Below are 25073 nucleotides of genomic sequence, written 5' to 3' on the forward strand. Positions count from 1 at the left end.
CTCCAGGAAATTTCTCCAATTAATCTCAATAATGTTGAGTCCCAATTCAAACATTAACAATCCCAATTCACATATTTTGGCAATCCATTTTGTAAAATAAAAAAGATGCAGTACTTCAGAAATGTCAGAAACTCTTAATTCTTAATTAAGATGGTGGAAATAATGTGAAGATAGATTGCACATTCTCTACATAAGTCTTCATGATTGTTTTTGTTCTTTTCAGTATGCATTTTTGCTTTTGCAATCCAAATTCATTGTATTTCAGGCTCTGTGTATAAAAAAAGCTACAAGTGGTCTTCAGTGAGTTACTACTTTTGCATAATGATATTAATGTATGAGAACCTGTCAATATTAACTGAAGTCTTTGAGCTCCATAAATAGTAATATTCATTTTAAATTTTCCACTTTCTATTTTTATATTATAGAAAAGTAACTTAGCAGGCTTGTTTTATCTAAAGAAAACACAAAATTCATATTTCTGTTATAAGAAGTTCAGAATGTCAAACATATTGTAACTTTAAGAAATATTTTAAGACAATATTTGCAAAATGTGCACTCAACACATCTCACTCATATCTTTGGTGCTCTTCCTTCTATCCATCATGCACAAGTCTTAAATGTAATTACTACCAATCAGTCCTGAAAACATTAATGGTTGTACGTAAAACATGCAAGTGACCAAGCATATTTAAGTCAGCTACTTGCAAGAAAAGCACATGTTCAAGGGTGGAATTAATCTCACCTAAAAGCAAGGCATATACTCTTGGCTAATCGCCTGGGCTCCTTCTGAGTGGAAAGACACAGGCACATATTAGTGGAAAGTAGTTCTACCACTTCTAGGCTGAAGTGACATGTGGACAGATATGTCTCTTGTTTCAAAATTCCTCAAAAGCGAGCCTTTGTTATTTGCTGAATGAACAGTTCTTCATTTGAGTTCATTAACCTCAGGACAGATTAATCACATCCTGTTAGCGTGACCGAGTCTTTTACCTGTAAAGCATCATGAACAACTGGGGTAGCATTACTGCAATGCACTCATGAAAAGTGAAGAGGTTGGCCCATTTACTTTCACTGCACGGTCTCAAACACGAGTTAGCTTAGTCAGGTATACTTTTTATTTTGTTGTTACTACTTCTTTGATAAGTTAAATAGCTAAAATACGATTTCTTGAATTTACTGTCATACACATTTAAACTGCAAAATTTTCTATGGATAATTCCCACACTGAAGGTGCTTGATCCACCTCTATAACTGTTGTACACCAGATGATATACATGTGGTCTCATGTGCTTAAACTTCATGGTCATCTTTGTAAATTGCACAGATCCAAACCTTCAGGCAACATTAAAAAAAAAAAAAAAAGGCACCAATTCCAGTTGCATAATTTCCAGTGAGAATGTTTGTTCACAGGGACTCAACAGTACTGAACTAAATGTAATTGCCTACATTAACAAAACTATTTTTTTTCTATAATGCATCAAGATAATGACCTACCTGATTAGGTTCTCCGAGGAGTGGTAAAACAACTAAATTAAACTTCCTATTTCAGATGAGATCAAGTACAGTTGAATGAAATGGTGTTATGTATCACACCTCAGGTGGCTTCTCTAATCAATGGACTCTGAGAACTTAGGCAATTATAATCACAGTTGGCCTTGCTCACTATTCTTCAAGTTGATAAAACAGCTTCGCCTAATTTCACTGCACAAGGAATCAAACCCTTGTGCAAAGTCTGATCTTTACTGCACCAAATATGAAAGCAAATTGAACCTCCATTTCTGCTTCAGTCAACAGATTCTTGACATGGACAATGTAAACAAAGCAGTAACTCTCCTACTGTTGATATAGTCACTTTGATAAACATTGATAAAACATGACCATCAACAAGGCATTGTATATATGAAAAAAAAACATTTTTCCTATACATTATACGTATAAAAGAAGTTAACAGAATTAAATGATGAATAGCTCGTGCAAAACACTGATGAAAGCAATAATTGTGCTAGAATATGTTATGATTATTCTTTTCAGCTTACTGCTTATATCCCTAGAAAAACAAAATTACTGCTGCAATAATATCCAAGCATTAGGATTCCTAGAGCAGTATGTGACTATAAGCCTTCTCAAATGAATACTGCTGCTATATCACCACCTACTCTTACCTTAGAAGGAGTTCCAGGAAGAGGAGGGCAAGTGTTAAAAACAATGTTATCTGTAAAAGAATCAAATGTAGAAGGATACTGAGTAAGGTGAGAAACGTACTGTAAGAACAAAAAATTTTACAAAGGGGACCAACTTTGTTTTTTAAATCACATTACAGTGCTTCTCCTGGCCTATCTTTGCCTTTGTCTGAAATGTGCAGCAGACTCCAGTACTTGCTGCCACAGAGGCAAAAGTATGTGCAATGCCTCAATGATTCAAAGGAGCAGAAAAAGTACAGTCATATCCTTTCACCATGGCACTTGTATCCAGTTGGAATGACAGAAAAAGTCCTTAGAGAAAGAACATCACTTCTGGAATAGCATGAGTTAGAAAAGGATCAGGCAGAAGCACCTTTTTTCCCTTGGCCATCAGGGCAAGAGAGAGGACAGGGTTTTATTAACACGACATTAAAGAAGAAACAGGCCAGAGAGCATACCAGACCTCAGGACACCCCCACACTCCTTCCCCTCCTTTCTGCCAAGTTATCAGGGAATGCCTCTCTGACCCTATTTTCAGCATCGGGTGCAGCGAATTCTTTGCTCTGCCTGGCTCTCACCAGCATGGGAAGCAACTCCACATCCACGAGCCGCTCGCCTGTTGCGTGAACCTCTCGCTACACCCAACCTGAATGCCCATAGCAATTCTGCTGGCGTGCTGGTCTTAGCTTTGAGCAAAGACCATTGGAAGAGTGCTGGGATGACCGCCTTGTTAGTGCGTGTGGGCCAAGTAGCACACACTGCCACTTTGAGCAGCAAAGCACATTTTGGATCTGACATTAATTTAAAGCAGCAATAACTGGAGCTGGTAGCCTCCTTTAAGCTATAAGCTACAGGTCTGACAGTTCTTGACTCTTTCGAAAAATTGGAAATTTAACATTTACATTTCTTTTAATCAAACTTTAATCTACTATAATCTGCACCCACCTACATAGCAAGTGGAAAAAAATGCACACATCTTCATCATCATTAACATGGCTGTTTATGCATACCAAAATAATAGGAATAACTCACCATTTTCTGAGCCGAGCTGTGGACAGGGAATGGTAAGAACCCTTAACAATCCATCTGGTTTGTATGAATAATGCTCAACTAACTACCAGAATGAGAGGAGAAAAAAAAAAAAAAAAGGAGAGAAAAAGATATTAAAAGATAAGGGAGCTATAATTAAATACATTGCCTCTTTAAAATTGCATGCATCTGTACAATAATTGGTATATTTTACAGCAAATGAACTGGGCCTACAGCAGATCTTTACTGCAAATGTCCCTACCCTATCTTTACTTCTGTTTAGCAGGGGTGCATGTTTCTGAAGTAACCTTGTGGATGAATCTGGAACTTGACCCAGGAACTGGATTTTTAAGAGTCAGCATTCTGCACCTGGTTCTGTTACTCACCAGCTTTGTAATTCTGAGCAAATAACTTCTTCTTATACCCCTGAGGTCCTGGCCTCTTTTTTTTAATTACTTTTTTTTTTTTTCCAGGATGGGTACAACTACAACACAGGAATTTTCCTAATATGCAAATGCTTTCTTTGGACCTTGAAGTCACAATGGGATGTAAGCAGTTAATAAATGTACAGCATGAACAGTTATAGCCACTTTTGCTCCTGGACTGTCCTCTCCACGCCATTTTATTACAGGCTCATTACTGCTACTCTGGCTTTGGTGCAATTAGGTACAAAGGAGGCCGGGGTGTGAGTGAAAAAGTTGCAGGTGTATTCAAAAAACTTGTAAGATACCATAGTTGCTTTTAAATTTCCAGTGACTCTAGGAAAGAAATACACAGGACATTTACAGGAAAGGCTAAGAATTAATATATGCAAATAAAGATTCATGGTTTAGATTTATGAGTCACTTTACTTGTTTTAATAGAATTTTAAGCAAGAGGACATAAGAGATTTCTGCAGGGGTTTCAATTCCCCTAGCATTTTCAATTTAAGTACTCATTTCCCCAGTATTCAATTTCCTTATCAACTATAGCATAATCAACTATGCTTTCCTTAATTGCCTAATCCTTACCAGGCTTCAGACATATTTTGGTGGTAACCCTTAGCAAACTATGCTTTTTCCGCATTGAAGGTAGAGAATTTCAAAGCTAGAGGATGCAGTATGTGTACAGCATCCTAAAGCATCCCTTTTGTGCTTCCTGGAATTCTGTTTATTGCTGTTGTAGAGGGCATCAGCAAGACTACACCTAGTATAGCCATTATTGAATATGGTCACTTGCAAATGTAAATTGCCTTAGATTCTAGAGAATGTTCAGCTAACAATAATAATTGCAGCAATTTTGAACTCGACCAAGCTGCAACATCACATTGAAAAATTATTAAACTCTCTACACTTACATAGCTTTCTACATTAAGATATATTTTCTTCATGTATAGAAACAATGTAAAGTTGGTAACATGACAAATAACCCGCCCAAACATGTTGCTGTTTAGCTAAAGACTATTGTCACTCAACAAAGTAAAACAAGCTGCCTTAGTCAGCTGACAGATAACCAAGTGATTCAAATCTAACAGACCTGCCAGAGGGTGTCAAATCTTTTTCCATCCGGTATGGAGAGCTTTCCTGTTTTATCTCTGTCAATACGGTAATGCAGTACTTTTCCATCATTCAGCAGGCACAGGGCATAGGAACCATTGCTGTCCCTTTCTCGGATACTGTAGGAATAAGAGAGATTCTTGAAGGTTCCACTTTACTAGGAACGAGCATCTGTGTTGAAAATTATTTTTTAAATCACCCTTTCCTTTAAGTTTTGAATTAAAAACAAAGCAAAATCAGCACTGCAAAATCTGAAGGCATTTTGTTAAGCCTTTCATTTATTTCATAGTGTCATTTGTTTCCAGATAGAATGCTCTAAAATTTAAATTTCTTCTGCCTGCCGCAGCAACCGATGACAACAGAAAATCCACAGTGTGGAGCTCTTTGCTAGGCAGCTACAGAACACTGTGCAATGCACAAATAGCTCTCCAAGCAAGGAAGCATTTGAAGGCTTGTGTACAAGTTGTAAACCTTTTGTCATCTGCCCTTACTGTCATCTCTTCATTTCAAAATAAAAGAGATAAGAGAGAAAACCCTTACTTTAATGAAGGCACTTATCTGCTGTTTTTAATTTTAGGTCAGCTGTAGAGGAGATTAAGGCGTAGCTGCTTGTAAGTGCTGGATCTTGGCCTCAGACTTCCATGGGCTTTGTAAACAAGCAGCTACACCTCAATCTCCTCTACAGCTGACCTAAAATTAAAAACAGCAGATAAATGCCTTCATTAAAGTAAGGGTTTTCTCTCTTATCTCTTTTATTTTGAAATAAAGAGATGACAGCAAGGGCAGAAGACAAAACAGTAAAATAATATAACATGAAATACAAATAAAGGGAAAATCTTTGTGCACTGAAACAGCTTGTCTGACTAGGGATTTAAAGAAAATCACACATTTCTGTATTCATCTATTCTTATAATTTCTTTAAAGACATTAAAGCTTTGTTGCAGATTTTACATAAAAATTCACATGAAATTTCACACGGTATATATATCTGGTCTCAACTTCACCAGGGAGACATCATAGAATGTAATATAAAAACATTATCTAAAATTCAGAGGTAACCAGGATGTTCTCCTTCTTCCAGGAGGTCTGCAAGCAACATCTAAGATGCCTGTAAAGCATTGCAGAGCTGTTTTATGCATATTCAAGGCTAGCTCACACAGAGACCAGCATCTTCTCATGACTGGACCCAGAGTAGATAGGAATTTGCTACTAGCTCCATCATCATTGGTTTCTGAGTTTAGAAAGTATGTTTTTTCATTTTAGTTTGAATTGCCCATGTTCACTTGCTGCTGACAGTGAGATGGCAGTAGAGATAGATTAAATTTCTCTTGAGTAATTTATTTTTGCAAGAAAATTCAGGTTCAGCAACACTGAAATGTTTCTTGTTCCAGTGTGCACAGAAATCTGCTCACTCTCCCTTCAATTTTTCAAAAGCCCTGAAAAGAAACACAGCAGAAATACTCTCACTTAAGGTGTTGGAAAGCTTTTCTGTGCAACATGTGTGCTTGTTGTCATATCTCAGAAGACTGCAGAGCATTAAATTCTCCTCATCAGCTGACTCACTCAAGGTTGAACTAAAACTGTGTTTTTCTGAACTATTCATGCAACTATTTTTTCAAGCAGAGTGATTCTTGTTGCCTAAGATGTGAACAGGATGCTGGATAAAATAAAAAGCAAGTAGGTTTAGGTTTTTTTCTGAAACCAAAGTAACTTGCCTAGTGTCTCTAAAGAAACTTGAAACACATCGTGGTTTTTCATGACATGCAGGTATTTTCTCAGTATGCTGATTTCCTCTGCGCTGACTGACCAGCGGAGAGCAACAGGTTCTGCTAAAAGAATGACTCTTACTTGCTCTTAGCAAAAAAGGCTTGGAAAAATATTATCAGAAGAGAGGGCACTGTTTCTAAACCACAATGAATGGCATTTCATTGCATTCAGACTTCTGTTCAGAATACAGCACAAGTAAGATTATAAAAATGCAATGCATTGTTTCCCAGTAACAGTAAAATGTCCTTCATGTTTCACATGAGGAAACAGTGGCTCCGATACAGTTAGCTCTAGTGAAGCTGGTTCTCATTGCAAGAGTTGTTACTATGTTACTATGTTACTAACATTTCTCAAAAGCACAGGCATCAAATGCGAGTAGTGAGCCCTGACTTCTCTTGGCACAGATCCCAACAGCCCTATCAGCACTCAGTGCAGGATTTAAGTAGAGTTCAGGATTATTAGGTTGTAGTTGCACTTCTGAGCTCTTCCTTCCCCCCAAACCTAACGCTATGTTAACTCTGACAACATCTGCAGTTCATGGTCACGGCAGCTTCTGTCAGACAGCTCTATCGCTGCAACATCCAAAGAATCTCCATTCTAATGCTCTTATGATTTGAGTAGTGTCCAAAAGGAGCCTTGTTCTGTTGGGGCTATGGCCCAGGTGGTTTTTTGTATACTGTAGCCAGTCCAACACAATTTGAATCCCTACAAAAGACAACAGGAGGTACTACTATTTTCCAAAACATTTCGGAAAGCATTCTGTTCTGAATGTTCTGAAAGTTCTGAAAGTAACAAAAGCATTGAAGCTACAGCCAAACGATGGCCTAAGTCTTAATTTTGGCAAGGAAATCCTTTACTGGTCCAAAAAGTGCTCTCACAGAACTTACCATCACAGTCCAAACAAAAAATATTTTTGCCTCTGGTGACAAGGATTGTCACAGGCCATACTTCACAGTTTTATTTTGGTTTTGTAAACTGTGATAATGGCTGTCTAGGTTAGGCTAAGCCTCAAGACTTCTGGCTGGGTACACAGTACCCAGTACCTTACAGTTATGATAAAAAACAGAATCAAAAAAGCTGCTCAAACTGAAAAGTTATAAACTGACCTCTTCACATGGAAATCAAGGTTATAACATCTTTTTGATGGTGCTGCCTGTACTACTCAGGGTCATCACATCAGATTTGGAGACTCTCTTTATATATAGAACTTCCCTTCTACGAAAAGTACACAATTAGAAAGTTTAGAAAAAAATCCAAAATTCCAAATGTATTATCTGTTTTAATGTGCTCTGAAATTACACACAATATTTACCATTCTTCAATACAAACTGATAACAAAAAAATCTTCACTATAAAAAGCTATTTTTTTAAAAAAAAGCACTTTGGAAAGGAAGAAAGCCAGCAGTGAAATATCACCTGGTCTTGCATTTCATGCCATTGCAGAGAATTACAGATCTACAGAACAAAAACATAAAGATAATAAACACCTGCAAATAAACATTATTTCTCTGTCATCCACTGAGATTAACCAGAAACATGAACAACTTCACTGAGAGCAAATTTGAATTCATAGATTGATAGAGAAGCATCAAGGTATCTAGCTTTTCTATGACATACATTTTAAAACAGCAATTATAGAAGGAACTGAGATACTCGAATTGCTACGTGATGCAATGCAAAGAAGGTTTAGTTATTGATTTTAATTTTCATGCAATCTATGTGTGAATATTTTTACATTATTGTGAATGTAACCTAAATAGCAACGAAAAACTATTGGAGTATCATTGCAGACTGTTTGAATAGCTATCCATTCTCTCCTTTGGTAAAGGCTCTACTTTTGCTTGGAAGCAAAAAGAACAATGTCCCAATTTTTTCTGCTTCCAAGTGAACCAAGTGAAAAGCCAAATGATCCCTTTCTTCCTAAAGAAAAAAAAATCCCTGAGGGTAAAAAAAAAATAAAAATTGCTATTACAACATGCCTCATTGACTGTGTAGAAAAAAAGAAGTCACAGCATTCTACAGTGGAAAATAATGAAGGAAATAAACTAGCAAAATGCTTGCTTTAGGAATGTTGTGAAATTATTCTCACTCCTGAATCAAGGGCATGCTAAAGTTTGTTCTCGGCCTTGCTTTGCCTTCTCAGCAATAACAGCTTCCTTGATGCCACAGTCCCGCTGCTTATCAAGCTCCAGCCATTTCCTGCTTGTCTGCCCTAATGACCCTATCTCCTGTAATGTTATTAACAACACATCTATTTATTATCACTTCAATATCTGTAGCACACTGCACATTTTCCAAGTTTGAGGGCAATAAGGAATTAACTTGATGCCTTCTGTGAAAGGCTCACACACAGGAAAAAAGAATTGACTGCAGTCTTCATTTACATAATTTCTTCTCCCATATTTAGTAACACAATCAAAGCTGTTTCAGGAATGCCAGCACAGTACAGAATTTAGGGGCTAGCTCAGCCACATGCTATTGCTATCTACGATGGAACCTAAAACTTCATCTCCTGATAAGACTATTGTGGTGCACTGTGCAGTAATGAAGCACCTTTGCGAGAATGATTGCATCACTGTATTCTATTTTGCTGGCATTGCCCCACCAAAATAGCAAAATACACCATGCGCCACCAAAACCTTTACAAATAGCTCTGCTGTATAACTGCACCTGCAACAGGGGATCTTGTCAGTACAGCTGTCTCTGTCAGGGATTGCATCTGTTCTTCACACCTCTGACTGATGAAGCACACAGTGTAGAGCTGGACTTGAGAAGCCACAGTGCTGCTGCAGTGGTCTGTGAGTGGCACCTAACTGAAAATCAGTAACAGCTGTCCCAAAGAGCTGTAGGCATCATCCGGGTGGCTGTGGGGGGGAATACAGCACCTCCAGAAACATGATTCAGTGTCTGTATTTTAACATTTACCTTGGAAATTTTTTATGGTCATCTAAGCCTAGCAACTGCTTGGCACTTAGAAGAGGAACTTAATAATTAATTAACATCCCTGAATTAAGGTCATGTTTAGTAGGATTGTTTTCACCTTGTCTGATGTCAACAATGTCCAGTTTCATTTATGGATACAAACATAATACTGATAGATTTATTTAAAGAATACAAGGTCAGGTAAATCATCTAGCTCAGTATGCACTCCAGTAGTGGTAAATTCCTAGAGAAAAACAGTAAAATTAATGTAAATATAGACAGCTATATACATTGGAAACATACATTTTTGGTTAGATAGAAGACAAGAAAACTTTTATGGACAGCTTCACTTCAAAACTCGTTATTTTGAAACGGTGTTGCTCGTGCTAACTATAGGGACATATAAGAGACAGTTTAGTCTCCAGAAGTCACGAGATGCCATGATGAGTAGTGCTGTGAGTCATTCTAATAGTCTAAACTAGTTTTGTCCTCTTTAGTATATCTCACTGCATATTGAAGACATTCTTATGATAATGAAGTTATTTTTCACTTCACATTTACACAACTGTTCACATTTTATGTGAACTACATACAGCTATGAACCCATACAAAGGGTTTGTAGAGACTAAACTGCTACTTATGCAATGCCTTTACTCACAATTTCCTTAATGTCGAATTTCGAAGTTTAACAGTAGCTCTGACTATTATGTCCCTTCATCTTCAGAATTTCCTGTTCTTAACACGTATGCAAGATCACTTGTTTATATAAATGAAGTGGTCATTACCAATGACAAACCAAGATGTGCCAAGAGCTATCACACACTTACCAGAGTTTCTTATGTGAAAATGAAAAAAATACTTAACATTTCTTATACTGCTGCTTTGTCACTGTTAGCATATCGTTTACTTATTTTCCGACTGATCTACACATGCATGCACTCACATAGATAATATTAACAATATTATCAATTATATTATTATATATTATGAATGTAAATATTATTATCATGTTAACTGTACTAATAATATTGATAATATTATCTATTATACCTGTATAATATTGATCATAATATTCAGCTTTTATACCCCCTACCAGGCAAAGTCTAATGAAAAATTATGTCTGGTAAGAACCAGCGTCCTACACAGCATGCAAAGTAGCCTTAATGAAGCTCACAGTGGCTTGAAATGTAAATAAAGTTCTCTATTTTCAGATGCTCTTCAGATCATTTTAGAGATACCAGATTTTCCTTCTATTCAACCACCATAGTTTTTTTCCCAAAATTTTGTGGCTAGAGTGGCAATCTTTCATGAGCATTCTTCCCAGAAAAGGTGGGCACTGCTTTACATTTCATGTCATTTCATGACATTGTTTCTATACTCTGCTTTGAAAACAACCTTTGTAGCACCCACATATACACTTGTTTCACTAACTTATCAGTCATGACAAAAACTTTAAGACGACCTTTGAAAATTCCCTAGCAAAACACCCACAGTTAGCTCAGAACTTTTCCAGCAGCATGGATGAGTCGCAGTGTTATATTTCTGATGCTATCCATGACACCTTGAACTGCAGCCAGGAAGCTTTATTTCCATAATTATTATATTAAAAAAATTAGATTTTATAATCTTGTAGTGCTGCAAAGCAGCACTAAAGAAATCTAGGCTTTGGGTGTGTTCTCACAGAAGCCACTGTACTGGATTTTGTTTCAATATAGGTAGGCCAGACAGCAGATTTCTGGTGCAATTACATTTTAGAATGTAAAAGAATATATGGAAATACTCTAGCCTTCTAAAATTTATTATTATTTTCATAATAAACAAAATTATTTTTGTCATATACCAGCACTTGCTTGTGGACTTGTTGAATTATCTTGGAATACCTCATCTCATTGAAAATCTAGCTTCCCTCTATGTTCCCAGGCTCCAGTTCCTACCTCAACAAGTGGTTGCCTGAAATGTAAAACAACGCACCTCTCTAGCACTCAACAATTTTGCTGCTACTGTTCAGTTAGCTAACAAATGAGTGGTTTATTTCTCAACAGCTGCTGAGCAAGCCCATGTTAGGCAAACCACTGCAGAAAATAGAAAACATCTCTGAAGCAGACAGTTCTTTTGTTATTTACCATAAGCCTCGATCTGAGAGCTGGAAGAGCTCTGGAATTAACTGATTTCTGATACAAATGAACACCACACTACTTGTCTTGCTGCTCTGGCTGCTGAATTATGGGGCAGATGAAGATCTCACCTTGTTCTTCCCTGGGGGCATAAGAGTAAACAGCAGCTGAGTGGTTATTGAACTCTAAACCTGCCAGATAGGCAGTCCATGCAAGAACAATTGATGCATCTGAAAGAACCCTACAGACGCAGAAGTAAACAGTGCTGTCCTCAATAAGAGGGACCCAAGCTCAACTATGACTATCAGTCATATTTTCATATTCTTTAAGCTCCGGTGGCACCTGTCATGTTTTAAACAGAGCCTTAAAGTTAACATTTCCCCCTCTATGGGTTTATCTAACTGATGTGAAAGCAGCCACCAGAGTTCCAGCAGAACTACGTAAGAAATGCACCCACTGACATAACCAGTCCCACAGGAGAAGGTCTGTCTGCTCCCTCCGCAGCTCAAGGAGCATGTCACTGCAAACAGCACCAGAAATGCCTCCTAGACCATCTCGAGGGGAAACAGGAAAATGCTGGGGAAGTACTTTTATTTAAAGCTGTAGGAATGCGTACAGAAGATTAAAAAGATACCAGGGTCTGCAACAGAGGCTGAAAATGTCAGGTGTGCTAAATCACTCCAAAGCCCATCCCTGTTAGATAAGGGGTCCATTTCTTTGAAGAAAAATTATCTTCCTTTTTTCCCCCAAAAGAGAAACCTTTGACCACATAGAAACCAAGAAGTGCTAAAGGTAAACTGCAGAAGTTGCGAGTTTTAATACATAACCAACATAATGACTCAGCAGAAAGCAGCAGTATTTTTAGAAACAAAAGTCATTAAAAGAAAGGGTTGTTACTTTGTTTCAGATTACAGCTCCACTTGCCCCTATGTTTAAAAAGTAGGAAAACTATCAAAATCACAGGGCAATGAAAAGGAAGGGTGGTGTGATAATGCTTGCTGCTGATCTACAACAGTGACTGTGTACATCAAATCGATGAAACTTCTGTGCTATAGGAAGACACATTCAGGAAAAATGATCTACGATTGTAACATTTTTTTTTGGTAAAAAATGTAACAAAATTTGTAACAAATGGATAACTTTTTTTGTTACAAATGGAAACAAAAGGAACAGGGTAAATTACCCTCTAAGTGTGATTCCAAGAAACAGGGAGTATGAGACCGAAAATGTGAAGATGCATGGCAACTTGGGTGAGGGTGACTGTGAAACACAAAAAAAATCAAGGAGGGAAGGAAAGAGGTTTCAAGATTATGAGATGTCAGTACACTCAAAGCATTTGTAGACCTGACAGAAATTAACTCAACTGTAAATAAACATTTAGAGGAATTACTGGTTCCTGATGATTAAGATTGAAACATGGAAACATTTGATGGTTGCACCCACATTAGCAATTAGCGTGGCACAATACAGTAAATTACTAAAGTGAAAGAGTCAGTGCTGCAGAAGCATGTCCATTCTGCACTCGCTCCTGGGGCTTTACTTTGGACTAGCTTTAAAAACACCAAAGGTAGTTGAGTGCTGAAGGAGCCTAGGTAGGTAGGTGATGAAATTTCTCTCAGGAATTATACAGCTCCAAGTTATCCTTCCATTTTGGGGGGGGGGGGGAGGGGGGAGTTGGCCATAGCAAATGGCTTGGTGAAAACACTGCTTTTTTCAACTGAGAAATTTCCAAAAGAAAAACTTTTGTTAGAAGATTTCAACTGTCTAATACTCATGAGATGTTGGCTGTTAGTCACTATACCAAATGACACATTTGCACTCAGAAAACAAAAGATCATGAGGTCAAGCAAATGCAGGCAGGGCAGACCACGAATGGCAATACCAATGTAAAAGCAACTCCTTCTGTTGCTTAACTACAAAGCAAAGCACCATCACTGCCCCCTGGAACGCTGACAGTTACAGATCCCAACAGTTGTTAACTGTTAGCAGTTTCTTTGTACTGTTACCACTTTGGTAAAACAGCATATCAGTCTATCAGGTGCTGGTGGCCAGGCTTTGGCAGCAGGGCCGCAGAGGCTCTGTGAGGAGGTCAGGACCTGCCCTGGGCTAGTCACGGGTGGTTCCAGCTGGCCCAAATGGACACTCCTGCAGGCCACTGCAGTGCCACTCAGCCGAGTATGTGGCATCCAGCTCTGTGAAAACATCCTTAAGAAAGGGCAGAACAGAGAGGAAAAAAGCCAAACACGAAAGAGAAGCAGCGGTGCAAACACCAAGGGCAGAGGATGGGGTGTGGAATGAGGACCTCCAGCTGCTGGTGCAGAGAGTCCCCTGCAGTCTGTGAGAGAGGCCACGGTGCAGCAGGTGTTCACAATGCAGCCCTCCAAGCAGGTGGATGCTTCCTGAAGGATATTTCCTGTGTTGAGCCCATGTTGCAGCAGGGAACAGCATGGAGGGAGTGACAGAGAGAAGCTGTTATGGGCTCACATAAGGCCCCATTCCCACTCCCAACCTCCCTCACACTGCTTGGTGGGGAGGGAAGTTGAGTGTGAAGGAGTGAAGCTGAGTCTGTGAAAATCAGGGGTGTGGGGGAATGAGCTGCAAGTGAGGGTTTTGATGTTTCTATCTTTGTTTCTTACTGTCCAACTCAATTTTAATTGACAATAAATTAAATTACTTTTCCCCAAGAGGAGTCTGTTTTGCTCATGAGGGTTAGTGGCACAGGATCTCCCCATCTTCATCTTGACCCACGAGCTTTTCCAGCCTGTTTTCTCCCACTGTCCTGTTGACGAGGGGGAGTGTGACAGCATCGTGGTGAGCCATCATTAACCTACCACAGTCACTTAGTACTGCTTATCACACAAAATAAAGTTCAATTATTTTTTCTTGGTATTGAGTTTCTCTGATGCCCCCTTCAGAATTAAACCTAGTATTTGACTAAAACCCAATGATGCATGCCTTTGCTATAGTTTCCCACCTCCAGTTAAGTGGAAACCTAATCTTGGAGACACGTGCTTAGTACTGGAATGATTATGTCATGTGTATCATGCTGCACTGTGCTGCCTCACTGTGAATGCATGACATTTTAGGGCATATTTCATTTGAGATTCATTCAAGGGAACTGTGTAGTAACATCGGTGGCAAACAGCAATACTACAGAAAAAAGTAGTATTTTTTCTCACAGAAAACTCACAGAAATTTTCCATTGTTTCTTGACCCAATGAGGATACGGTGTTCTGATTCTTCCCGAGAGATCCTCCCATGGAACCACGGCATCTTCTCATGGGCTGTTGTGGCAATCAGCTTCTCCAGCTGAGGCTTTTGACTAATGATAGCTTGTTCAAGAGCATGCCCCTACAGAATGGTAAAAACACAGCTGGACAATCAAACTGTCTTCCGTAATAAAAACATGACAGATAGACTCCCAATATCAGCACATATTTGTTGTACGTGAAGAGAAGACCTAGTCACTATAAAGATATTAAAACAGAGACTAACTTATGATAATCCAAACACCACAAAGTTGGTATTCTTCCTTAACCTTGGAGAAACAGAAGCAAAAATAATCAATAAATAAAACCTTTAATAAATCAGTATTTCAACTGAAAATTGCATCATATTTTTATGCTAATAAGACATAGGTAAATACACTTAGTGTCACTCTTAGATGTCATAACATATGTCCATATTACATATCTCATGGCAGTTTACTGAAATAAACTGAACATGCTTTGCATTGTTGCAGCATGTCTGTGTTAAAGACTTTAATGCAAATTTCCCCAAAGCAGACAGGACAGTCCCAATTTTAGAGTAAACTATGTTAACATTCTGGTATAACCTACACACTTCTCTACCGCTCCTAGATTTGGTCCAGAATCTGTGAGCAAAACCCCCTAGTTTTGAGTTCATGAACTTCTTTCTAGATTGGGCTCAGGCTCATCAGAAAAACTTGTAAGCCTCAGCACTTGTAGCAAATGTAGTATAAGTTTCAGCCTTTTCCAGTTTCAGCATTGCTCCACATATTTTACAGAGCAGAACACATTGGGTTACTTGCCAGTTCCAAAAAGGATGAAAAAACTAGCATAAATCCATGAGTTCACAATGGTAACTCATGGCTTCCCAAGGTGAAACAGCATACCTGTTGCAGCCTGCTACTAGTGTTTCCATGTTAAGACTGGCTTCTTCACAGTCATTCTAAGGAAAAAATGCAGCCTGTCTCCCTCATTCTTGCCTGACACATGCAGTACCAAAGGAATACAGGTAGTGCTCTGCAAGAAACCAAGTTCTGTTTTGGACATAATCTAAATAAGCATCATAGAAACAAGGCCAGCTAATAGGGGAGGAGATTAAACAAGTCACCATGTCGTCATGCCTGTCTGAACAACAATACATAAAAATTCAGAATCAGAAGCAATCACAGAATCACAGGATGTTCAGGGTTCGGAGGGGCCTCTGGAGATCATCTACTCTAACCCCCTGTTAAAGAAGTTTCACCTAGAGCAGGCTGCACAGAATTGCATCCAGACAGGTTTTGAATACGTCTAGAGGAGACTCCACAACCTCTCTGGGCAGCCTGGTCCAGTGCTCTGCCACCCTCAAAATAAAATACATTTTTCCTCATATTCAGATGTAATTTCCTGTATTTCAGTTGTGCCCATTGCCCCTTGTCCTGTCAGTGGGCACTGCTGACTGATAAGTAGTATCATACTGGGCACTGTCATACCATATCATATCAATATTGGGCACTACTATTGATAAGATCCCTTCTCAGTCTTCTCCAGGCTACACAGGTCCAGCTCTCTCAGCCTTTCCTCATCAGGGAGATGCTCCAGTCCCCGCATCATCTTTGTAGCCCTCCAATGGACCCTCTCCAGTACTTCCCTGTTTCTCTTGAACTGGGGAGCCCAGCACTGGTCACAGCACTCCAGATGTGGCCTCACCAGGGCAGAGTAGAGGGGCAGGATCACCTCCCTCAACCTGCTGGCCACACTATTCCTAAAATGCACCCCAGGACCCCACTGTCCTTGCCCACAGGGTCACACTGCTGGCTCATGGTCCACTTGCTGTCCACCAGGACTTCCAGGTCTTTCTCTGCAGAGCTGGCTTTCAGCAGGTCAACACCTGTACTGATGCACGGGGTTGTTCATCCCTAGGTGCAGGACTTTACATTTGCCTTTATTGAACTTCATGAGATTACTCTCCACCCAGCTCTCTGGCCTGTCCAGGTCCTGCTGAATGGCAGCGCAGCCTGCTGGTGTATCAACCATTCCTCCCAGTTTCATGTCATCAGCAAACTTGCTGAGGGTGTGCTCTGTCCCTTCATCCAGGTCATTCTGAACTAGACCCAGTGCTGACCCCTGTACAGCTACAGGCCTCCAGCTGGACTGTGCTGCTGGTCACAGCCCTCTGAGCTCTGCCATCCAGCCAGCTCTGAATCCACCTCACTGTCCGCTCATCCAACCCACACGGCCTGAGCTTACCTGTGAGGATGTTATGTGAGTGTCAAAAGCCTTGCTGAGGTCAAGGTAGACAACATCCACCATTCTCCCCTCATCTACTCAGCCAGTCATCCCACCACAGAAAGCTGTTAGATTGGTCAGGTATGATTTCCCCTCAATGAATCCACGTAGACTACTCCTGACAACATTCTTTTCCTCCACATGCTTAAAGATGACCTCCAGGATGAGCCTGTTCCTTCACCTTTCCAGGGATGGAGGTGAGGCTGACCGGCCTGTAGTCTCCTGGGTCCTCCTTCTTGCCCTTTTTGAAACTGGAGTGACACTGGCTTTCCTCCAGTCCTCAGGCACCTCTCCTGTTCTCCACGTGAGAACCAAACAAACCATTTCTTTACTTTCTTCTTTACCTCTATTAATTTTTGGTGCATGTGGGAATCTGATGACAAAGGTGAGTGCAGTGGCACATAAGGCTATGCTAGCCTAAGACATCATAAAAGTCCTAAGCTTTGTAAAATGCTGGGAAAACTACACTTATGGCCAATTTACTGCATGTATTTGGGGTAAAACACCCAGTGTTCAAAACTCAAACAGCTATGATTCCATTATGAAAAAATACTACATAGCAGCAGCAATAGCTGGAAACAAACGCGGCAATCTCTTTTTCTCCCCAAACTCAAAAGACCACTTTATGGCAAAATCAGCCTGGATTTACCTGCAAATTCCAAGTTTGCTTGACATACTCTCTGATGAGATTCTCTTTCAAATCTTCAAAGGGTCCAGTTTTGGGTTGAACGCCTGGTGGTCTGCTGAAAGGTTTTCTCAGGAGACAGATAAGGCCATCTGCTTCCTCTGAGTGATAGTTAACGAGTTCAGCAGGACTGGCGTGTGACTTGCCTCCTGCAATAGCATATGAGCCGCTCAGCTCCCTCTCAATTGTGTAATGATGAACCTTCCTTCCATGGGCCAAGGATAAGGCAAAGCCTCCCAGGTAATTTCGACTTTGGCGGAGCAAGTATAGTCCATCACTCATGCCTCCTTGCATCAGATACTCCTCGGCTTCTTCACGTGTAATGTTCCCAAAGAAGTACGGCAAATGGTTAGCAGGGTTCGTTGTGTTGGAAGCCATGTTTTCTCTTTTCCAAGTAGCAAATTTACTATCCTGTACTTGAAAAACAAAGACAGAGACATGAGCATCTGTTGAAAATAAAGGATAAACCAGTAACATGGCAGTTCACACATGGCACGTCGGTAACAGATTTTTTGAAAGGCTTTGGGAGGAAGATAACATTTTTGTTATCTTGTTAGAAGTTGTCTTCCTAAATCCCAATAGAAAGTTTTTCCCTCTTTGTATAGTAACAATGTGCAGATGGCCAAAGTGTACAACCGAGCTATATGAGCACAGGTAGAGAGGACTTCATGGAATACCATGTAAAAAGGGACGGTCCATAGTGCAAAACTGCAACTGAGGAATGAGCATCTTAACGCAGGGCCTTTTGGCACACGGTGCTTCAGGCTGACACCTTCCCTGGCCACTGCAGACAGGCAGAGCTGTGGTGTGCCCACTGCTTAGTTCAGATTTGGCCCATCAGCGGACCATAGCTGATCTGTTGTGTCTTGTGCTTGGGTCAAGAAACAGAAGAGAAATACCTGTACTGGTCTGTAATATGTGAAGAAAGGAGGTGTGGTAGGAAGGAACAGACAAGTTAAATGAACAAGGCTCACACAGTATGGAAAAGTAGTCAAGACACAGTCAGGCAGTGTTGCGCAGATCTTCTCGTCTGCTCCCTTCTCAAAGAAGGGAGATATCAAAGCTGCAGAGCTAGTGCAGCCCTACAAAATGGAGCTGTGTGCAGCATGTTATTTATTACTCATCTGGTTTGTAATAAAAGGTTTAAGATCACATACTAATCCACTAATATATCTTCTGTTTATTAATTGTAAAAGAAAGCTGTAACTGAAGAGGAAGAAGGCAGTCTTCATCAGTAAGTCACCACCAAGCACTGATTCTGCATAAACCACTATGTAAAATGACAATTTTGACTTCAACAGATGAAGACAAATGCAGCTTTCCTTAAACAAAATACATTATTTCAGTAACATAATGCAGGGTCAGAGAACTGTAATCAATAGTACAAGGTCCAGTTGGAGGCTAGTTAACTCGGGGTCAGTACTGGGGCCAATATTGTTTAAGACCTTCATTAAGGGGGTAGACAATGGCACCCTCAGCAAATTCACAGATTAGAAATATGGAGTAGTGGCTGAAACACCATAGGGTTGTGGTGCCATTCAAAGGGACCTGGAAAATCTGAAGAACTGGGCTGACAGGAATTTAATGAAGTTCAGCAAGAGGAAACATCATGCGGAGCAGGCTTTCCCCCTTTGGGGCATCTGCCTTCCTGGCTGGGCAGCCATTCGGGGCAGCCCCAGACAGCCCTGTAATGTCACTGGGGAACAGCTGTGACAGCTCCTGACCTCATTGCTTTTCAGCACCTGCAGGCTCTGTCCCTGCACATTTTGCCCAGGGCTCATGTGGGCGCACACACGAGGCATGCAGGCTCCAGCAGGACTGTCAGTTTGTTCTACCTGTTTTGGCATGGGGGAAAAAAGCAGCTCTGGACACTGTGCAAAGGCAGCCCCTTCCAGCACTCCTCTCCCCTCTGCCTGGCTGCACAGCGCTGTGGATGCCCTTGGCACCTGTCCCAGGACTGTGGGTGTGAGGAGGGTGCCAGGGACATCAGCAGTGGTGAAGACTCCCACTAAGTTCCTCTGTCTTCCCTGACCACCCCCTGCAGGTACCCTGTGCTACTCTGGCGGTGTCTGGGGGGGAAAGCATGGGGGGTCAGGGTTTTGGGTATATCAGCTCTTCCCCCAGGGCTCCCCAACAGCTCAACAGGGCCCATCCAATTCTCCCTGCCCATCCTGGCTTGAGCACTGGGGAGTGTGAAGGAGATCAATGCCTTCAGTCCTGCTCTCCATCCCAAGGGGGTGCACAAATAGAGGCACAGCCTGGCACAGCCCCGCATCTCTGTCCTGACCCAGGGCTGTGGCTACTGCTTTCCAGCCTGCAAGGAAAGCCCTTGGGAAGCTCTTCCCTCCCCTCTCCCACAGCCTTTTGGGGCTTGCTTGGGTTTTCTACTCCTAGCACCAGACACACTCCAGCACTTTGCACATCTCTCTTAGCAGGACATGGCATCAGGTGCTGAGGAAGCCATAGGGAAGAGCAGCTCTGCTATAAGGTATGGTGGCATGAGCCAGCTGCCACAGACAGGGCAGAAGTCAGTCTCTTCCCAGGTGTGATAGGATGAGAGGAAATGGCGTCAAGTTGTGCCAGGGTAGGTTTAGATCAGATAACAGGAAAAAGTTCTTCACCAAAAGGTTACCAAGCACTGGAACAGGCTTGTAAACAAGTCACCATCCCTGGAGGTATTTAAAATGTACACGTGGCACTTAGGGAAGTAGTTTCATGGTGGGCGTGGCAGTGTTAGGATTATGGCTGGACTCAATGATCTCGAGGGTCTTTCCAACCTCAGTGTTTCTATCATTCTATTAATCTGAAAGTCATTACAAACATGGAGGCTTTGCCCTAGCTCCCGTTTTCTTCATTCCTGCTTACTTGTTTCCCTCAGACGCCCCATGTCACCGTGTCATTCATTTTACTCCACTCTGCACCACAGATACTGCTGGTTAGGAGATGAATGTACATCTTCCCACCTCTGACAAAGTGTTCCTTGAAGGCAGGCTCCAAGTCTTCAATCTCACTGTCACAATGCATGGAGAGAAACAGATTTGCTGATAGGTTTTCCATAAGAAAAGAGCTGAAATCATGTTTCACCATAATTAAAACAAAAGAACAATTGCTATAATTTCTATTCTATATGAATCTTTGATGTCCTCAACAGCAGAGGTAGCTGGAACACAACATCACAGCTGCCAAATGTTAATCCTAAGACTGCAGAAGGTTTCCATTGACATATTGGTAGGTAGGTTAGCCTGGACACAAACATACTGGATGCATGGATGGATGAATGATCCATGCTGGCTTTTCACTGGCACTGTACAGCTAATTTGGAGAAAAGGCCAAAATAATTTCATACAATTCTCATACCAAAAATGGTACTACACTGCAGTACCCGTTCAAAACACCTCAGTAATGCTGCAGTGAACAAAATTCCAACAGAAAAATGCCACCACACTCTATCTGTGGGAACTTATTTTCATGGAAGTTCCTTTTCTTCATACCTTTAATTTCAGCAGTCTTGAAAAAAAATATTAGGACCTTCATATCTAAAAAGGACAAAGAACTTTAGAATGAAATTAAGAGCTAATAACATAAAAGTGGGGGCGTGGGGACGTGGGAGGGGAAACTCACATTCCCTGGCTACAAAAGATCCCGAGATGGCTACTGAAATTAAAATTCATTTTGATATTGATGTATTTCATATCAGGGTACTCCTCAGAGCATTGTTTAGTCTCAGTATTCACTATACACTCTTCAGAATGAGCTGCCCAGACAGAAGTTCTCTTTGGTGGCATGCTTTTTGTATAGTCTGTAACACCAGGTTGTTCCACTGTTGTCAATTCAGCATATTTATGAGTATTAATATAAATGCTGAAAAACTCGTATCTGCTCATTAAGAAGTCACAGAACACACACAAAACAGAAGTGATAAGTATGCATAGCAATAGACTAACACCTCCGAGTAAAAATTTCTCCACTCTTTTCTAAAAGATGTTCCAAAGCACTGTCCAAAGGGGAAGCATGTACAGGCATACCAAGTTAAACTGAACTACTCATCTCATGTACAGAAAGCAGAGAAGGTGGTATGACAGGGCATTCATTGGGGTTTAAATGTTGACCTGGAAATCTGACTAAATGCTCAAAAAACTGGACAGTGCAGAGCTTCATGCTGCTGTTCTGGCAGTGCTGTTGTTATCAAACTATTAGATTTGAAAACAGTTCAAGTATAACTACACACCCTGGGGTCACCTGTGGATTGACACGGCAGTAAGGGTGAAGCTGGAATCTGTCCAGTCAGAACTGAGATACAGCATGTTGCTGGAGGCTCCTTACCTGCATGTTCATCATTCAGACTGTGTGACTGGAACCGGTCCTTGTTACTTCTTGCTGGAGCTTGAATTTTAATGACCCTCAACTGTCTGACCTGTTAAGATGTCATGGTGTTGGCCTGTACTCTCCTAATCTACTGGCTGCACTTCTACACACAGTTCTTCAATTTCCTTTAAAGCCCATTACGACACATCTTATGCTAGAAGGAAGTAATCTGTTATCCTGGACAGTCACGTTAACTCTGCAAGTGAAAGTTTTGACAAATTTAGTCTTTATACATTCTTTTCTACCAGACAAGTTATGGATATTATGCCTAGATTCAATAGTTAGCTTTGTTAATGCAATTAGAGTTTGTGGGTTTGAATCAGAACTTAACTAAAACAAGGCACTCGGAAATGCCATCTCTGCACACAAGTATAGTGCTGCTGAAATAAAATACATAAATTTAACTGCTGCTAAAGACCTTTCTTTTAAGGGCTTTTTGCTTCTTATTGAGTGACCTAGTTTTAAGTAGTTAAAGTTGTATTTAAATGTGGCAAAGAAATAGAAATAAGAGATTTTTTTAAAGGATTTAATTAATATTCCCCAAAGATATTGACTGCTGTGAAAGCCATTGAGATGAAATCTGTATAGTTATTTAAAGAAAGATTGAGTTCTGTCCACTTCTTCACACTCTTTGACATAAAACCAAACTCCTTCATCCTGAAAAAGTATCAGCCCTGTTGGCAAATATGCAAGGCACAGTTACTCAGCTCCGTGTCAGCACAGGGGTAGACACCTTGGCCAAGTGGTTCAACCATTCTTTGCTGATAAGTTGCACTGCTCCATCAGACCCAATTTTTGGAAGAAGGCTCTGTCTAGAATCTTGCAGAAAAAGAAAAACTATTTTTCCTTTCAATCCCCTTTTTCTTTTCATCTTGAACTCCAACTAACAAACAGTGTGCAGGGCTCTCCTTAAAACAGCAAATTGTTTCATGAACAAGGCCTGGCTTCCTATGAATTCATACACTACAGCCTTCAAGCAATAACCCAGACTCCTCCTTTTAGACTTACACTTGCTCCATCTTCCAAAATTCTCATAAGCGCCAACTCAAGTACCCTCAACTTCCTCCTTGTACATTAACTACTGGGTATCAGGGAAACACATGCTGCAGCTACATATTTAGATTGCAGGCTTAGAAAAAATGGGCACATTTTGAGCTCATGCTTTCATGCAGTGGAGGTGCTGTGCTGGCTTGTTCTCCTTTGGGCACATTTATTTATTCATTCCTGTAAATGATTGATAAGACTATCCATCAGACTGTCTCCTCCGAGAAGTTAGGCCAAACTTAAAAAGCTGTCAGGGAGAACATGACAGGATGGTGACTGAATGAGCCCTTTTCTTTAGAAAAACAGGCAAAAATAGTTTAAATGTTATCTAGCAGTTCACAACAAATTCAGAATTCTCTCAAGCCCAAGAAATACCACAAAAGCCAAAGCAGACTCTGGTCCCCAGCAGGACAATGGCACAGATGGGCAGATAAAAACATTCTGAATGAATGATACATATGGTAGAGTCTTGAGCAGTAAGAAGTAGGTGTCTGTGACTGGTCTGTATTTAGACATCTTGGATTCCTTATTGACAGTATGACCTCTGCTAGCAGCAGCCATGGGCAATACACACCACTACCTCCAGTTTGTGAAAAGACTTCATTCCAGCAGAGATAATTACTTGGCCGCAGCAACTTGCATAGCTGCAGAATCAAATTGCCTACGATATCCCCTGAATTGCCCAGAACATTTGTTCAAGAAGTCATCATTCTTTTGTAAAATTCAGACACAACAAAGCATCAAAATACATCTCCTTTTTATGGTGCTTGATGCTCTGAGCTAAGGGAATCATAAAGACTTTTTTTCTGAGATGAAGACTGTGGCCAATAATGCACTTTTGGCACAACAGACCTCTCTATAAGGAGATTAAAGTTTTCCTGGTAGAAGCTTTAACCAACACTGTGAATGAAAGAGCAGTAAAAAGGAGTTTTCCGGTGCAAGACTGATTTCTTTGATTTGGCATATCATACCTACAAACTGACCTCTCAAAAGGTAAACACGTAAAAGTACAGTCACTCCAGCTCCCAGAAGCCTATCAACATGTGCTGTGTGGTTCTCAGTCGGGGCAAAATGTGGGAGAAAAAGTAACACTTTGTATGTTTAGTCATGCTTCCTGTGCCCTAAATTAGAGTTACTCACATATCATTGTAATGAGAACAACATAAACGTGGTCTCTGGATTCTGGCTGCTCTAAGCATCTATCTGATGGTAACCAAGAAGACAGTCTCTTAGGTGTGCTACATGTCTATTTCCAAGACTCAGAGTACAGGCAAATGTTCTATTGTCCTAAATAATGCTCTTGAGATACAGCATTCACTCCGTTTCACTGGTATTTGTTGAAGACTCATTTGGAGCTTGAATTTATACAGATGAGAAAGTCCATGCTATAAAAAGTTTATAAAATATGGACAATGTATCTCAGTTATCACTGGAAGAACAGCAGCAGGATCCTTATGATCTCTTAGATTTCACACACAATTTATTTATAAAAGTTTCAGACAACAAAGAGTTGATTTACTTTTGAAAAACAGGTTAATGTTGATGGATTTTGGACAAGGTTTCTCCACCACATCTAATATATGAATATTCAGTACGCAGCAACATTAGGATATGGTCAGACTGATGTAGTGTCCCATCAATACACAAGGAGTTAATATACCTGGAGAACATTAGATGATGGTTAAAAACTTCTCTATTTTGGAAGAATTTCTGAGTTTGAGATGGCTGTTCTCTTTGGTTGGACTTTCAAAATCTTGCTTTCCTTTCAGGAGTTTTATACCCTTCTAGAATCAATAACAGAGTAGAAGAAAATGTATTTGGAGTCACACTTTTCTCCTCTCAATTCCTCCAGGGGACAAATAACGCTCGGCTTGTCAAGTCAGCACAGTTACAAATGTGAGGCTGTAAGATGGAGA

At 40.4% G+C, this 25073-nt stretch overlaps 1 protein-coding gene across 5 annotated transcripts in view; it reads right to left on the reverse strand.

The window, feature by feature from the left end:
• SYK (spleen associated tyrosine kinase) overlaps window positions 1–25073 on the reverse strand; it is a 54713-nt gene that overhangs the window by 18821 nt on the left and 10819 nt on the right. For 3 of the 5 annotated variants that reach the window (XM_055790873.1, XM_055790872.1, XM_055790870.1), the window contains 5 exons: window positions 17713–18159; window positions 14738–14898; window positions 4725–4863; window positions 3213–3294; window positions 2163–2212 (listed from right to left, as the gene is read on the reverse strand). In XM_055790873.1, the coding sequence (XP_055646848.1) occupies window positions 2163–2212; window positions 3213–3294; window positions 4725–4863; window positions 14738–14898; window positions 17713–18126 (846 nt within the window). In that variant the 5' untranslated portion in view covers window positions 18127–18159. Of the gene's footprint in view, window positions 1–2162; window positions 2213–3212; window positions 3295–4724; window positions 4864–14737; window positions 14899–17712; window positions 18165–25073 lie in introns of those variants that run through there. The other 2 variants (XM_055790871.1, XM_005239836.4) reach the window with 2 other exon arrangements.

Source organism: Falco peregrinus, chromosome Z (genome assembly GCF_023634155.1).
Source record: "Falco peregrinus isolate bFalPer1 chromosome Z, bFalPer1.pri, whole genome shotgun sequence".
Taxonomy (NCBI): domain Eukaryota; kingdom Metazoa; phylum Chordata; class Aves; order Falconiformes; family Falconidae; genus Falco; species Falco peregrinus.